Source organism: Mycetomoellerius zeteki, unplaced genomic scaffold (assembly GCF_001594055.1).
Source record: "Mycetomoellerius zeteki isolate Tzet28-1 unplaced genomic scaffold, Tzet1.0 scaffold48, whole genome shotgun sequence".
Lineage (NCBI taxonomy): Eukaryota > Metazoa > Arthropoda > Insecta > Hymenoptera > Formicidae > Mycetomoellerius > Mycetomoellerius zeteki.
In genome coordinates, this window is record NW_017257479.1 from 267,131 (window position 1) to 284,214 (window position 17,084).

General features: G+C 33.7%; 2 protein-coding genes across 2 annotated transcripts in view; both read left to right on the plus strand.

Moving 5' to 3' along the window:
• The window catches only part of sturkopf (lipid droplet associated hydrolase sturkopf), a 1,800-nt gene extending 1,225 nt beyond the window's left edge, over positions 1 to 575 (plus strand). The window contains exon 3 of the mRNA XM_018455408.1: positions 126 to 575. Coding sequence (XP_018310910.1) covers positions 126 to 560 — 435 coding nt within the window. The 3' untranslated portion in view covers positions 561 to 575. The remainder of the gene's footprint in view (positions 1 to 125) is intronic.
• A 940-nt stretch (positions 576 to 1,515) lies between these two features.
• Positions 1,516 to 8,219, plus strand: LOC108727321 (protein shisa-5). The gene is made up of 5 exons (XM_018455409.1): positions 1,516 to 1,778; positions 5,244 to 5,406; positions 5,601 to 5,728; positions 7,448 to 7,594; positions 7,828 to 8,219. The coding sequence occupies exons 1-5, from the start codon at positions 1,721 to 1,723 to the stop codon at positions 7,908 to 7,910; spliced, it is 579 nt and encodes a 192-aa protein (XP_018310911.1). The 5' UTR covers positions 1,516 to 1,720; the 3' UTR covers positions 7,911 to 8,219.
• Positions 8,220 to 17,084: the final 8,865 nt, after the last annotated feature.

A 17,084-nucleotide genomic window follows, 5' to 3' on the forward strand; every position in this document is an offset into this window, starting at 1 on the left:
TTTTTTTAAGTATTTTATATTTGGCATTTTAAATGATTACCCAGCCCTGCATACAAGACACACAATTGTTTCCTATTCTAATTGTAGTAATTATATTTCTAATAATTTTATATTTATCTTCTCAGGTATCACGTACGGCACCAATTTTGATTTTCCTGTCTTGGATCTTCACAACGATGTTTCCAGTAACTCTACAAACATTTATGATACGTACTTTCGGTTTGTTTTTTGGCATCCCAGATAGATCCATCAGGGCAGTTCGAGAAATGCTGGATCCGAGAGCCTTGAGTAAAATAATTAATCTTGGCAAGGAAGAGATGAAATGTATCAAAGAAGCTGATCACGAAACTATATCAAAACATGCTGATAAACTCTGGTTGTATTACGGCGCCAGTGACGGTTGGGCTCCGGTGAAATATTATAAAGATATAGTATCAAAACATCCTGGCCTGAATGCTCAATTATGTCAGCGTGGCTTTCAACATTCATTTGTGTTGAAGGATGACATGGACATGGGACACATCATCAGCGATCTCATTAACGAAGATTCGGGACATTGATGGTTTAGTTAATGCATTTGTATTATTTTTTGCATTTATCGTTGAAATTATTTCTCATGCTTTTGTATATGGGTTTACATTGATTTATATTATTTATATTATATATTTATTATTCTTGTTATATTACATTAATTATTATACATCGTGTTTTTGGGCATTTTATCATCTTTATAGAGATGCATTTTTTAACAATGATTTCTTTAGGGCCATTGTCACCAAGCTCAGTTAACTTAACTGGGCCAATTAATCCATCGGAATTGACCAATCTGTCAATTCTTCAAACAAAATGACAAATGCGATTGGTCAATTCCGATGGACTAACTGGCCTAGTTAGATCAACTGAGCTTGGTGACAGTGGCCCTTAGTAGCCAAATATAAAATGTGGACAAAAAGTGATACAATGGACATTTTTTATGTATCGAAAGTATTTTTTGTAATAAATTATTACGACGATTTTATTATCACTGATTTAAAATTAATTTTTTAAACAGCAACAACGATACTTCCATCTATTTCGTATTCGCGAGTTTGAGTTCTGTTTTCATTTTTGGCGCCATTCGCGACACTAGCGATATAACTAGGCGACATATTCTGGGATATTCAACCATGCAAGATTTTACTTCCCTAGAATCAATTTATAGAACGCTTATATGTATATATATATATATAATTAATATTTTTAATTCTCATTTAATCCGTAATTATATTTCTCACTCAATCTGTAACACAACTTTTAAGTATCTAAAAACACATTATTTAAAAGGAATAATATAGTTTTAAAAATTTTTCGGAAAATGAGGCAGCCACTCGACCAATCGGATATTGTTTACGATTAACGTTACTTTTGAATCTGTCCATCAGATTCTTTTCTCGATTGTTTTTTAGAATCCAACCAATGCGGCGCATTCGTACCCCTCTTTTTGATCTCCGAGCGATCGAGCCTCGGACTATAAAGCCCCTTCTCACAGTTGTTGATATGACTCACGTCCATACAATAGAACCAGAATACTGCAGGTGGTGTCGTGAGTCCGCGCGGTTAGCAGGTAGTTGCCTGAGATTCGTCACTAGACTAGACTCGTAGTGTATCACAGCCAAGCACATTGCTCAACCACCGAGCGGCGTCTGCAAGTAGTGAAATCATTGAGAGAAGCAGCATCAAAATGTCACGTCTCGAAGTAGCGTTGCTGCTGATTTGTCTTCACGCGGGATACGTTTATGGTAAGAAAACGAGGTCGTTCAGCAAAATAATCAAACGCGATTTTATTGAGGGAACGTGTGTACACACATGTATGTACACATATAGGATCGTTAATACATCAATCCAAGCGTTTAGGCACTTATCATATATAGGGCATACGTTTATGAAGGAATGATTAATGATACTCTGCGTATGATCGAAGATTCACTCTTTTGATTGTGTATTACGTTTTTACAGCGTTGCATAGTGCATACCTGAACAATCGATAGTTATACTTACTTTTTATCTTGTTTTTCAAACGCATTAAGAAATACGATAACACGATTTTTCTACATAGTTGTCTGAGACTCATTTCTTGTTTCTATCGTAATGGAATGATAAGTTTTTCGTTGAAGCTGAAGCTAAGAAGTTTGTTTTATGTCACGTGATCGAAAATTTGGCATTTTTTTCTTGATCGACTAGTCTGCCACAACTTCGATCAAACTGCTTAATCGGCAGAATGCTTAGCAAAATTTTTATGGCCATGTAATTCGTTATTCTTAATCTTTTCTCTATTAAACTAATTAAAAATAATATAATTCTATCCATGATAATAAAATAATACAGATACACTATTTGGTAAGTTAATTATCGATTAAATTAATTGCTCGAACGTTAGAGAGAGAAAACTTCACACTGAATTTATAGCACTTTGTTCTTTAGGCATAATTTTATAATCTGTTAAATTAGACAAATATTGTGTTTCTATATATTTAATATTATACTCGCTAATTTCACATTAATGAAACAAAATACTATGAATGTATACAGGGTGTCCCATAACTCACTTGACAACGCTCGTGGGCAGGTAGAGCGGACTAAACTGAGTTGAAAAGTCCTCTACTATTTTGTAATTTTCGCAATAGTTAACAAGATATTAATTATTAAAAATTGTCGAATATTGGTTTTCAATAATTTTTTTCTCAAGTACTATCAATTTTACAAAAAAAACTGCAAGAGACAAAAATTGTTTATTTTCTTCTCATAAAGTTCTGAGAATTTTTTCAGAATTTTTTCAGAATTTTTTAATACCGGATTTTCATGATGGTAAAAATAAGAAAATGAAAGTTGATAAAAAATTCTGAAAAAATTCTGTTGGCACGTATATGGCAATTTAATAAAGTATGCTTGCACGAGCTTTTGTAAGTGCACATCTACAGGTTGTCCGTTAAATTTTGACAAAACGCTCGTGTGTAGATAGAACAGACTAAACTAAGTCGAAAAGTCCTCTACCATTTTGCAATTTTCGCATTAGTTAACAAGATATTAATTACTAAAAATCGCTGCATACTATTTCTCAAATAATTTTTTACTCAAATACTATCAACTTTACAGAAAAACAGCAAGAGACAAAAATTGTTTATTTTCTTCTCATAAAGTTCTGAGAATTTTTTCAGAATTTTTTAATACCACATTTTCTCATGTTGGTTGCCAATAAAAAAAATGCAGTACTAAAAAGTTAATAAAAAATTCTGAAAAAATTCTTAGAGTTCTATGAGAAGAAAATAAACAATTTTTGTCTCTTGCAGTTTTTTTGTAAAATTGATAGTATTTGAGAAAAAAATTATTGAAGACCAATATTCGGCAATTTTTAGTAATTAATATCTTGTTAACTATTGCGAAAATTACAAAATAGTAGAGGACTTTTCGACTCAGTTTAGTCCGCTCTACCTGCCCACGAGCGTTGTCAAGTGAGTTATGGGACACCCTGTATACACATTAATTTGAGATAAGTGCGTAATATCATATTCATTTCTGCGAATATCGCGAAATCTGATCTCTCGCAAGAGCGCTTAGCAAGACGCTATAGCTATCGCTATGTTAAGACGAAGAAGAAATTGATAAGATTTTTAAACATTGGCTTATTGGCTACGTTTACACCGTGCATTTAGGCCTATACAATAGATGTCATTGTTTATCTTGTATGTTAAACAAAGACATCTATCCATATAGGTTGCGGACGGTGTAAATGTAGCCACTAGCTTGGAATTGAATTTGTTGGGATCTCTGTGGATGTCGCAAAAAACACGATTTAAAATTTTCTGTTAATTATTCATTAGCACAAAAACACATCCTGCTAAGTTCAAAAGCTCCTTATATTAATTTTGATTTTTTTATTTATATGAACCTTATACCATATTTCATTTTTAATTTCCATTTATATATCTTTTTAATGCGATCTGTTGTAATTTTCCTTTACGCTTCAAAAATATATAGTAATACTTTATATATGTAATATTATGAATGCCATGATGTACTATAAATAGAAATAATCGCTCTTTAGGCGGAATTCAAGGAAGTGAGATAAGATAAACGAAAAATTTATTTACATAGACGGCAAACGTTTCGTACCACAGACTCCTGTTAATGAGACGCGCTGTTTTTTAATTGTTGTAGTTTAATTTTGTCAATTATCGATCTCGGCTTCTTGTAAAAATCAATATTGCCTGACAATTGACTGTTTGATCTGTTATGATCTGTTTGAACGTCATCGAGAACATTGTGTGTGTATTTGATAATATCGAGATTACTATATTCAGTCGATCTATTCCTGTCGTAATAAGTGCTCTAAACTCTAGTCTATAATTGACAGTATTAGCAATAATTAATTAAGATCAGTGCGTATTGGTTATGATTTACAGAGATTTCCTTGATTCTTTTTTACGCTCGTATATTTTCCGCGTGCAAGTGCGTGCACGCACAGCGATCGATTACATTTAATATACGCGGAATTCAATAATGTCATACCACAAACTCTATTCCAGTCTTTTTTATTAAAAATATTTGTACGCGAAAAGATAGGAAACAGAATTGTAAAAAATTAGACATCAGTATTTTTATAAATTACATATTTTAATTTAGATTATTTTATTAACTTTAACCATTTTTCGCTTTGTACCATTGTTTGGTACGAGACAAAAAAGCTTATTGTCAAAGAAAAAAAAATTATTGAAAAAATTTAGAAAAGTAATGAACAAATAGAAGAAATTATTAAAAAAGATTTGAAATTTACGAGGCAGTAAAAATGGATTCAAAGCAATAACTTCTTGGATCATCAACGAACGAAACTCGACGAGCTCCTTTTTCTAAAGATACAATGCGTCATCGTAGATCTCTAATCTCCTTCACATAGTTTAGTATTTACATTATACAAATGTAAATCATGAATCGCAACCGTACGTTTCCCGCTGAACGGCTGGTACGCTAGCGAGTTTAGAAATTCTTTGACCGTAGTTCTTGCAGCCAAATATTCCTATAGTTCGTAAATAGGGCATAATTATTTATTATTATTAAGATAAGATTAAGGTAGTATTGAATTGAAATCCAGAATTGTTTTGAGAATAACGTTATTAATTTCGTTATTAATTTAATCCTTAATTTTTTTAACAGTTAGTACTTAAAAGATTTTTAGTGCATGTTACGAAATGTTTTTATTTACTTTTTAGGAGTAGAATGTAATTTTGAAATTTTGGAAAGGAATTTATTCGACCACTGGACTGCTACATGCCCAAGATTTTTCGACAAAAAGGACGAAAGTTGGTGCTGTATCGATGTGGAGGCTAGAAAGTCTTATTGCTGCGATCTCGAAACATTTGTACAGAAAACTGGGTAAAACATAATCATTTGTAACATACAGTTTAAATAAATAATATGTAATACGTTAATTTTACATGACGCGCAATCTTTTACATAATTTTAAGTGTAAAATAACATGGTAAATAATAGAATCACTTAGAATAGCAATTTACTTAACAAAAGATAATACATGATATTTCTTTAATAAGGATATTATTGTTTTACAGAGTCGGTGTCTTCCTTCCTTTAATAATTGCAGGAGTTGGAATTATTGCTATATTATCATGCTGCATATCTTGCTTCTGCTGCAGCTGCTGTCCCTGGTATCGCCGTCGTCAAGGCACTACCTATGGAAGTACGTCTTCTTTCTTAAATTTTCGTGCATTAATATTGAGTTATCACACATATTTTTCCATATTAAATAAATCAACTTTTAATATTTTCGTTATCTGTGGAACAAATACAAATAGATGGATTTTTCAATGAATTCTAGTTTGTGTTAGAGACAGCGACAATTATCTTTAGAGAAGCATTTTTCTAAAGTATTTAACGCCACAAACACTTACGCGATAAAAATCACGAACATTAGATAAATTTTTCAATAAAATTAAATATATGTATTGATGAATTCTGAATTGGCAAGTAACACAGAGTCATCATTCTTTTTAGGACCAGGCTTGGCATAATACCATTCCAACACAACATTCCTCCTACGAAGAGCATTTGTATGCCAATATTTGATAAATTTTTAGTTTATATTCTGCTTTCTATATATAATCTGACATTGAACTAATTCTCATGAGGAACATATGTATTTGTATACTTTACTATATATCTGTTGCGAAAGTGTATTTTCTCCTTATAAAAATCAGCATTATCTCTTCAATCTTATTGTCAATCTTTTAGCAGAAACGTAATATAACTTTTTCCATATATTCTCAGATATATGCAACTTTTAGCTTATGTTGCTTCTGAACGGTCTAATTTAAAGAGATCTCATGGCAATGATACTCCTGATTCATTACCATTGCCTTCCAACAGCGTTATACCAATACTCGTATATATTTTTTTACAATATTACATTAATAGCAGAGTGTTTTTGTAGAAAATCTAAGTTTAAATTCTTATCTAATTGCTATATTCTTATAAGGAGAATTTAGTCTTCCAATTATAGATATAAGATAACCTGCACAGTGGAAACTAATAAGTCTGAAATGTGTAACCTCGCGTATAACGTACAATAGTACGTATGAAATACTGTGTTATGTTACTGTTTATTTTTATATAAATCGCGTTTTGATATTTTTGTGTTAGTTTAACGATGTCTCATTTAACGTTAAGCATACCTCATTAAAATGTACATATGAAATGTTCCAAATTATGTGTGATAAAAATATGATATAGTTTTTAATTTATAGATTGCTATTTTTTTATATTATCAAGAGCAGCTATATACATATATATATATACATATATATGAGAATTGATATTAACTATCACTAAGCAAATATGTAGATGGAACACTTTGTATGTAGATTGATTTATAATTTTAATCCTTTTTTATTAATGCACTTTCCAAGTGCATTACATGAAATGTGTTCAAATAAACATTCCTTCCACATGTGCATATATGACATTAAGCTTAACATTAGATTCGCCCCTACGAATATTATAGTTACTCGATTTTATTATAGTAATTAAATTTTATGGTCAACATATTTTATGTATTTTACTTATAGAAGCTTAAATATATAAATTTTTTCATAAAATATTAAAAATTGTGTACAATCCGATTTTATCACCAATACATCATAATTTATCGTTTTATTTTAATCGAATGTCAAGTTATTTAATAAAAATAAAATTAAAAAAAATTTCTATCAATTTATCAATTAAATATTATCTTAAACTTAAAATCTGTTAAAAAAATTTTATATTATAGGTTATTACATTCCGTTTTTTGTCCTGATTTTTTTACATTTTAGTCTTGTTGCTAATTTGCTCACTGTCTCTGAGACAAACTTAAGATACACTTGGGATCTTTATGTATCCGTTACACAAGTATTTGTTGCAGACATTCAGACACCTGTTGTGCAAGTAATTCAGTCCCCGGCAAATATTCCACCAGGCTATACTAGCCAACCTACTCAAAATATTCCAACAAGCTATACTAGCCAACCTACTCAAAATTATGTTCCACCATATCCAATGGGCTCGACAGGTACTTGATCAAAATTTCTATATATACATTTTAGATTTTTACGTTCAAACAGTTAACATCTAACATATCTAATTATATGAAGATCTATAAAAAAAATATTTTTTTAATTTTCATATATTTTAGAGTTGATTCTTTTTGGAAGTATTTTAAATTTTGATATTTTAACGTTGAAGAGAAATGTAGTAAGCTCTTCATTCACTCGAATAGACAATTATTTTTACTTAATTTTTTAGCAATGCCGCAACCCCCACCATACACCGACGAGGCGTATGCTAAACAGGCTCCATACAATCCTGCTTATCTACCATCACAGTGATCTTTCAAGTTGTAGTTATCATAACTAATGGTTAACGATGGAGGATTTGTGATTCCTTTCTACCATTCAAACGATTCTCATCGTCAGTCTCGAATTTACGAACGCTAATACGGAAAAAAATATTGTGTTCATGATATTATCGCACCACATTGCTATTTGTGCTTATGCGTACATGCATGGACGATTTACCATTCGACCATAAATATTCGCATAAACTTTTTACTGTTTACAAGAACTGCATTTTTCTTCCTCGATACACTGAAAAAAATTTTAGTCATTTTTGGTCCAATAAATGATCGTTAATTAATGTCCGACTTAATGTAATTAATTCATTGATACGATAACTGAATTCATTTATATAATTATATATTCATCTTTGCAATGAATTCTAGTAATAGTTTTGTAACCTAAATCATGATGAGAATTTATTGGACCAAATTTTATTATTTTTTCATAATTCAATGAATATTTTGTTGTATTTACGTACAGTTTTAGTTCAGTGTATCTTCCTAAAAAAATGCTCAATATTTTTATTATACTTTTACGTATATTTACGTAAGAAATATTTACGTTTAGAAATATACGTATTCTCGGACCATAATTTATGTAAAGTTTTTTTTTTAAAGAAAAACGGAATAGAACAAATGAACAGAACAAACTTTGTGAAATACTCTCGATAAAAGATGAATTTATAACAGAGAGAAGAGAAAGTGTATATATAGAGTTTCCCAAAAGTGTGGGAATCCCGTAATATATATAATTTTTGTAAAAACGAAGATATCAGAAAATGGTGAAATACATGTTTCGAAAAAACTACTTTTTGGTATGAGTATTGGTCAACCGCTATCCACAAGTGTGCAAGGGCGGAAGAGGTGATGAAAATGGCACTAGAGATCAAGTGGGGACTTATCTGAAAGGCCTTTGATGGTAATCAAAACACTGACAATTTTAAGTCGCTATGAACGATTCCATTTAAAAGGGCGATCGTTCAAAGGTGGAAATTTCATGTTCTTGACATTTTCGTCACCCTTCTCAACCCTCGTGCATCTTGAAATGTTGATTGAACAGCACCGATGCCAAAAGCTTTTAAATATGTATTTTTACCGTTTTCTGATATCTTTGTTTTTACCAAAATTATTGTGGGATTTCCACAATTTCGGAAAACTCAGTATAGTATTAAACTTTGTATAGTGTTAAAATACTCTTAAGAAAATCGTATCTAATTGTAAATAATATTAACCTACACGAATTTCTTTAAATTAGAAATTTTGTATTATAACTGCGGCGGTATATCGAATTATGAAGAAAGTCTGAAATCATGTGATTCTTGCATTTTTTAAAGAGGAATAAGGAAGTTTTTTTTATATGATTTACTGATTCATATTATCACAAGCATCCATGTTTTTCGATGGAAGTGCAGGATTCCAGGATAAAATTTTGGACAATGCGATTCATTTGATCCAGTGAAAATCGCGTTATTATTCTCAATATTTTTGATATACAATAATAATCGTCATTAATTAATTAGGTACAGGAACACTTGTAACGTTCGTGATATAATTCATAATGTTCAATTACGTACAATTATAAATTGTCATCAATAGCACATGTCAGTGTGAACCTCTCCATATTAAGAATTTGCGAAGGTGCGAGTTTTGAATAAACGCGGTATGCTTATCGTTTCTCTATATATTTTTTTATCAATTTTTTCGCGGGAATCACGTGTAGGAAGCGGGCCTCGGCAAATTGTAAAGTCGAACCATCGATCAAGATCCATCCGGCATTTTTCGCAGAATATAATAATTTACATTGTTCAATGTAACAATTGTGTTATAATTTAATCCCTTCAGTCTCAAGTTTTATCCTTTTTTTCTTCAATAAAAGATCAAATTTTTTATACAGTATCTTTTTCTATCTCGATCTATTTCGATAGATGAAAATCTAAAAAAAAAAAAAAAAAAAAAAAAAAAAAAAAAAAAAAAAAAAAAATAAAACTTGATATTCTCAGCGATAAATCGGCGTGAATACAATTTTGACGAGATTTAATATCGGACACAATGTTTTTCCTATCAGGATTGGGCCCCTGTACTATAATTTATAAATATTTCTTAACCTTCTTTCTTAGACTTATTTCGATCTTACTGCACTAAAAAGGCACATATTTCCGCACCTGATACAAACGTTATTATTACAATCTAAACGCTAATGATCTTCCTTTCTCCACCGGCTTTCTCGTCCCGATGCCAACTGCGCGTCAACACATACTATAAATATCGCTCCGTTATTAGGCTACGCTCGGTGAATTTATTTCACAATATTGAATGGATGACGATGATGCAACGGTAACGGTACTGGCACAACGGAGAAAAAAACATGATTCACAATTTTTTTTCGCAATTTCGCGTACCGCGCATATACGTAAAATATATTACATATATTATGTACGAGACGACATCTTGTCTTGTATTTACATGAAATATACGTAATATATTTCCTTAGATGCTAGTTTGTATAATAATTATCGTCTTCTATGTAAGTCTAGTGCCTACGCAGACCTTACTAAGGCGATCAACTACGCGAACCTTTGTACAGTCGTTTGGAGAACTATGGGAAGTTTTCGAGAGGAAGAAATTGTTTAGTCGGTCACAATGTTTTCGATATTTCGACGTTGTCGTTCTTGCCCAAACTACTCCGTGAATGCGATATTGCGCCAGGCAAAATTATAACAATAATTCCATCTGGCAAAACTCGTACCGACAAAATAGCTACTCGCGTAGCATTGTCATCAAAATCGTTACATGCTAATTATGTACAATAAAGTGCTGTCGCGCGAACTGTCCGTCGTGTAAATTCGTTGACAAACTAATATCAATTCTAAAGAATTGCTGTTTTCCTCTTTTCTTTCTCTGCCCTAAATAATTGTAAAAATATAAATATGATAAAGTCTGAAATGAAAAAAATGAGACGAGTACGACTCTGATCTTGCTCTGACTTCCGCTCAAATAATTTTCACATTAGGTACCTTTTCATGCTGACGCTCATTTTTAGCGTCAAAATAGGCTGCGATCAAAATTGATGCTGGACAATGAAAAATACATTGAAATAATGCAGTATCAGATGCTAAATGTCAAATATTGACACATGACCATGCTGATAGTTTACAGTGTCTCATGAAATGGCATCTACAGTGTCTACCTTATTAGACTAGAAACAATGCGATAACAATATGATTAAAAAGCGTCAAAAGGGCCCGACACAAAAATACCCGACAAGCGAGTTCGCATCAAGTCCGGCGCCTGTGATCTCGTGTTTCTTCTTCTTAAATTCCCTTGTATGGATTTCCGATCCTATTATTGGGTCACAGTACCATGCGTTGATTTGATCTTGCGATCCAGCATTAAACCTCTTCGGGGACAGAGAGAGGTTCCGCTTAATGATGTCTCTTTCGAGGTTCTTAATCTCTCATCATCAAAGGTTCCGCGTCATTGCATTGTCGCCATCAATCGGATGTCGGTTCTAGGGTCGCGAGGAAAGCAAAAATCGGGCATTTTCGGAAAGTGAATCCGAGATGGTGGAGAATCGCCGACCGATCCAGTCTACTCGCAACCGAGTTTGTCGATCTGAGCGCGTCGACCATTTTTTCTCTGCGATCACTGTTGTATCCAGTGTAGTATTTATAATCATCCTTACCAGAATAATGGTTGTACATATTCCGGGAAGGAAATTGCCGAAATACACGATAGACAAATGGGAGGTGACGTTAGAGACGAGTTTCCGAAACCCGAAACAGATGTATGGGTTTTGATTCCGTACTTATAATTAATAAAAAGTCTGTCGTTTTAACATGCTGCCAGCTATATCGATTATGGCACCTGCTTCTATGTACGTTCGACCGGGAAATGCGGAAAAATAGTCACGAAGTTGATGTGCGCGAAATTGCAAGTAGCGCCATTAAAAATAATAACGATACCACGGCAGAACTCTGCGGCGCGTTATTGTTAGCGCGGTTATGTCGCGAAGCGAAAGACGCGTTAGGTATTACGCCCAGCAAGGTTATCTTCTGATGCGATTCAACGATCGTACTGCATTGATTGAGGATGCAGCCGCATTTACTTAAAACTAGAGTCCGATCGAAACTTTTGCCGAAACTGAACCGAAACACTATGTGTTAATTTCAACCAAAACCGAAACCAAAATTAAAAAATAGGAATCCTATAAAAGCCATGCATAGACATATACCCATATATCATATACTTTTTCTTCATAAATATCATAATTTATTGAAACAATAATTAAATTTCGGCTAAAATCGAAAACCGAAATTTCGGTTGTGTATCAATTTTGGCTAAAGAATATACTTCTTTATAAACATCATAATTTAATTATTGAAGCAATAATTACACATAAAATTAATATTTGTGAAGAAGAGCTATATATGGTTTCAGTTGAAACTGATACGTAATGAGTGCCTGAGTTAAAGGCAAGCACGTGCATGATAACGACATTTGACGATTTCGAGATATTAGAAAGATACTCCTCGTACTCTAAATTGTTCCGAATTACCGCTTATTGGCACAACCGAAATCAATGAGGCTGAAATACAAATTCTAAAACTTCTTCAATCGGCACGATTTTCGAACGAAATTAAAATTTTAAAGAAGGGCAAGGAGTTGTCAGGTAGAAGTAGGATCGCTAATTTGAATCCTTTCGTAGATGAAAACGGGTTGCTTCGGGTAAGTGGAAGGCTTCAATCGTCACAGACTACGTTTACACGGTTCGATTTACGCCGAAATTATAACATCGATGTTACGAAATTGGTCAATCACAGTCATTCCATTCTTTAGAAGAATAGCTATGATTGGCTAGTTCCATAACATCGATGTTATAACTTCGGCGTAAATCGGGCCGTGTAAACGTAGTCACACACTGAGAGAAAACGAAATAGTTCCAGCAACTACAAATTTGGCAACTTTTGCAATTGAAGTATCTGTAACTAGTTTTACAAAGTAATAGAAACTAAAGTAGTGCTGAATATTGTAAAAATATAGTCACGGTAACAAATTGTATGCACTATTAATTGGTAGTGAAATAGTGACTCAACTACATTGAGTAGTTACTTGGACTTCATGTAAATAGATATAACAATTACATTTTTCTAGTTTAGACAAAAATTTTTAAAGGGTCGCTCAGTACGAGTAGTACGCAGCTTTGTCACCAGAGGGACGTAACGCGGAGCTCAGTTTCTCCTAAGAAGGAAACCACTCAGCTTACAATAAAAGGCGCAGCGTTGGTTTCAAACTTGGAAGACAAAAATAAATAAGAAATGCATACACAAATTTGTAACTATGTATTATAAAGCTTTAATAACAACAATAAGTAAATTAAGTGAAATAAAAAAATATAGTAATATTAACCATTTATAAATTGTTTATATGATTAATGTACCATATTTTCTTAATTCACTTAATCTAATATTCTTACTAGAATTTAATATGTATATAGTTGAGGCGCTATTTCACTACAAATTTATAGTTACTGATACGACTTTTTTCTCTGAGTGCAGTTAACATTTTCTCAGAAGCATTCGATTCTGCTCCCAAGTAGGCATACCTTGACAGATAACATTATCCGAGAAAGATACGAGATCCAATATCATGCGGGAGTTCAAACTACATTGTATAGTCTTCGGCAAAAATTCTGGTTAGTTAACGGTCGGAATCAAAGGTTATCCGGGCATCCGCTGCTTCCGTTTTAAGGCCAACTCAGTTGAATATAAAATGGGTAACCTCCCTCCAATGAGTGTGCAAGAGATAGCGCCGTTATCGTCAGCACAAGTGTAGATTTTTGCGAATCCTTTTTCATTAAAGAAAGAAAACACCGTAACCGAACGAAAAGTAAGGCGTGTGCTTGTTCATATGCAAGTCAATAAAGGCCATTCATCTCGAATTAGTAAGCGATTTATCTTCCGAAGGATTTCTCGCGACACTACAAAGATTTATATTGCAAGACGAGGCTTACCAGAACACGTTTATTTCGACAATGGAACCAATTTTGTAGGAGCACACAATCAATTAAAGGAAATGTGCTCTCTATTTAACTCTCGGCGACATCAGAACCTCATAAACAAAATACTGAAGATGGCCTAATTTAAGGCCGAAACGTCTAACAATTGTGTAACTCGATTATATGTATTGAATTTAAGATAAACTTCGCTAAAAAAACATCTTGCGTTCGTGGTATGCCCTTTATCTTTCCGTTTCTCATAAACAAATTCGTAAGCGAGCGTCCATTAGCATTTCATACCACCCGCCGCCTCACACTTTAGTGGCTTGTGGGAGTTAACAGTGAAGCTTTTTCAACATCACATTAAATGCGTCGTAGGAGACTTCTTATTCACGTTTGAGAAACTCAATACATTCATAGCCGAAGTCGATGGCACTCTAAATTCTAGCGCCGATCACGGCGCTCTCATCTGAACGATCTATTGGCACTGACGCTCGCTCATTATCTCATTAACCTCTGCTATAGGGCACCCTTAATTGAGTTTAATAATATCCATAGTTATAAAATTGGCCAATCATAGTTGTTCCTCGAATGGAACGACTGTGATTAGACAGTTTCATAATTACGGATGTTATTAAACCCGATTAAGGGTGCCGTGTAAATGTAGTCATTGGCAGACCTCTAACGGCCCTTCCTAAGGGTAACATCTCTTCTATTCCAGCCAATCGACTGTCCACGTGGCAACATATTACCAAAGTCAGACAAGACTTCTGGGCCCGTTGACATATAGAGTGTATCTAAACGAGCTTCAAAACGGAGCAAGTGGAATAAGGATGGACCCAAATTCGAGGTTGGAACGGTACTCGTAAAAAACAAAGGGTTACCTTGCACGCAATGGATGCTAACAAAATTACGACGCTACATCCAAGCGAGAACGGCGTATCTTGAATCGCCACCATTAAGACAATGAGCGGAGAATAGAGGCCAACGAGGCTTCTTTGTCCGATCAAATAAGCGTATCATAACTAACGTTAAAAGCGAGACTCAGGGGCTCCCTAAGCCCTTGTCACGGATATGCGATGCGAATGCACCGACATGAACCCACGTGAACGAACAAATTCAATCACAAAATACAATGCTTACGATAAACGAAACGTGACTCAGGAGTTACCCTAAGCGCTGTCATGAATATACGATGCGAATACGTTAAAGTAGTCATGGGATTCATGAAGAAATCGATCATTACATTCGAAATAGATTATGCATTCGATCATTAACTTTTCAAAGTAAAATATGCACTTGATCATTATACTCTCAACGGGGGGGGGGGGGGGAATTATGCGTATACGTCAAAAGGTTGGGCCCGACAGAAAAATACTCGACAAGCATTCGAGTTCGCATTAAGGGGATCCTAAAGTGAATTTGTTTTATCAATTTTTCCAAAGTATTTTTCTAACTACGTTTACGTATTAAAAAATTCTTCTCCATAATTAAAGTATAAACGATAATGTAGTCCATACCGATCGACTTTATGCCAAAAACGAAAAAAAGTTGGAAAATTACAGTTTTGTTACCGACTTTTAACGTCGACTCGTAATATGTTTGTTTTATATACGAGTTTTATACTTTGTACGTATAAAACAATCTTGGTTTGGACTAGAGATTATGCGAACAATCAATGTTGAGTATTTAGAATTAGGTTTAGATGCTTAATACGAAAGATTAGTTAGTTAGAAAATTTGTACGTATGTGTGAGTGCGTCAATGCGATATTAATGTAGTAGTATATAATGTCGATGTGTCGCATTTTACCGGTAAAACAGCGATCTCATCGGAGTTCGGGCTTCACTTTAGGATCTCCTTAGTCCGGATCTACAATAGGTGTTTTAAGACTTAAGCTGTAAGAAATTGACCAATTACAGTCGAATCCGAGGAGAATAATCGATTGTGATTCGCCCATTTCTTATGGCTTAAGACTTAAAATTCTATTGTAGATCCAGGGTTAAGGGGATCCTAAAGCCGCCTGTATTACCGACTAAATCGTAATTTTTTGTATAAATGTAAGAAATTTAGAGAAAATAGGCACAACAGAGAAGCTATCCACCAGTATAATTCCACCTCACAAACACGTATTAATGTATATACTTTAATCCTGGAAAAGAATTTTCGAATCTGTGAAAGAGAAAATTTGTGTAAGAAATAAGCGACAACACAAGAAAAATATCAACGCGCTTCGAGATTTGAACCTAGCATCGAGGCCTAGTCGTGATGGTAGACTTCCGTCCTGCCACTGAGCCACAACACTGTCCTGACGCTGATAGCTTCTCTGTTGTGCCTATTTCCTCTAAATTTCTTACATTTATACAAAAAATTACGATTTAGTCGGTAATATAGGCGGCTTTAGGATCCCCTTAAACGTATTGGCGATTCCGCGGCGGATTGGAAAAGCAAGTCCGGCGCTTCACTGAAAAAAATGCATGTAATTTTACATGTTTATGACTGGAAAATTATCTAAATTATTTAAATATGATTGAAAATTTACTGGAAATTGTAAATTTCCAATTATATTTAGGTGATTTTTCAGTCATAAACATGTAATTTCCATATACAATTACATGCATTTTTTTCAGTGATATGATCTCGCGCTCGAGGTTTCTAATCCCTATCTCTCATCATCAAAGATTCCGCGTCCATTGCATTGTCGCCGTCAATCGGACGTTGGTTCTAGTGATCTCGCGATCACGAGGAAAGAAAAAATCGCATTTTCGAAAAGCGAATCTGAAATAATAGAGAATCACCGAACTGATTCAGTCTTCTCGCTACAGCGATATCGAGCGTAAGTCAGTCTGCAAACTAAGACAGAGCTTTTCGATTCGTGCGCATTAACCATTTCTTCTCTACAATCACTGTTGTGCCCAATGTAATATTTGTTGTAATCATCCTTAGGGCCTAAGCACGAAGATAACCGTAACTGAGTCGTGGAACGTAAGTCGTAGTTGTAGGTTGACCAAAACATTGTTCGTTGACCCACGACTACGACTCACGTTTTACTCAATTATGACCATCTTTGTGCTAAAGCCTTTATCAGAGAATAAATCGTTACTGTATTCTTTACTGCTTTAAGCGAACACAAGTGTGAGTGTTCTCAGTATTATTAAGGAACGCAAATACA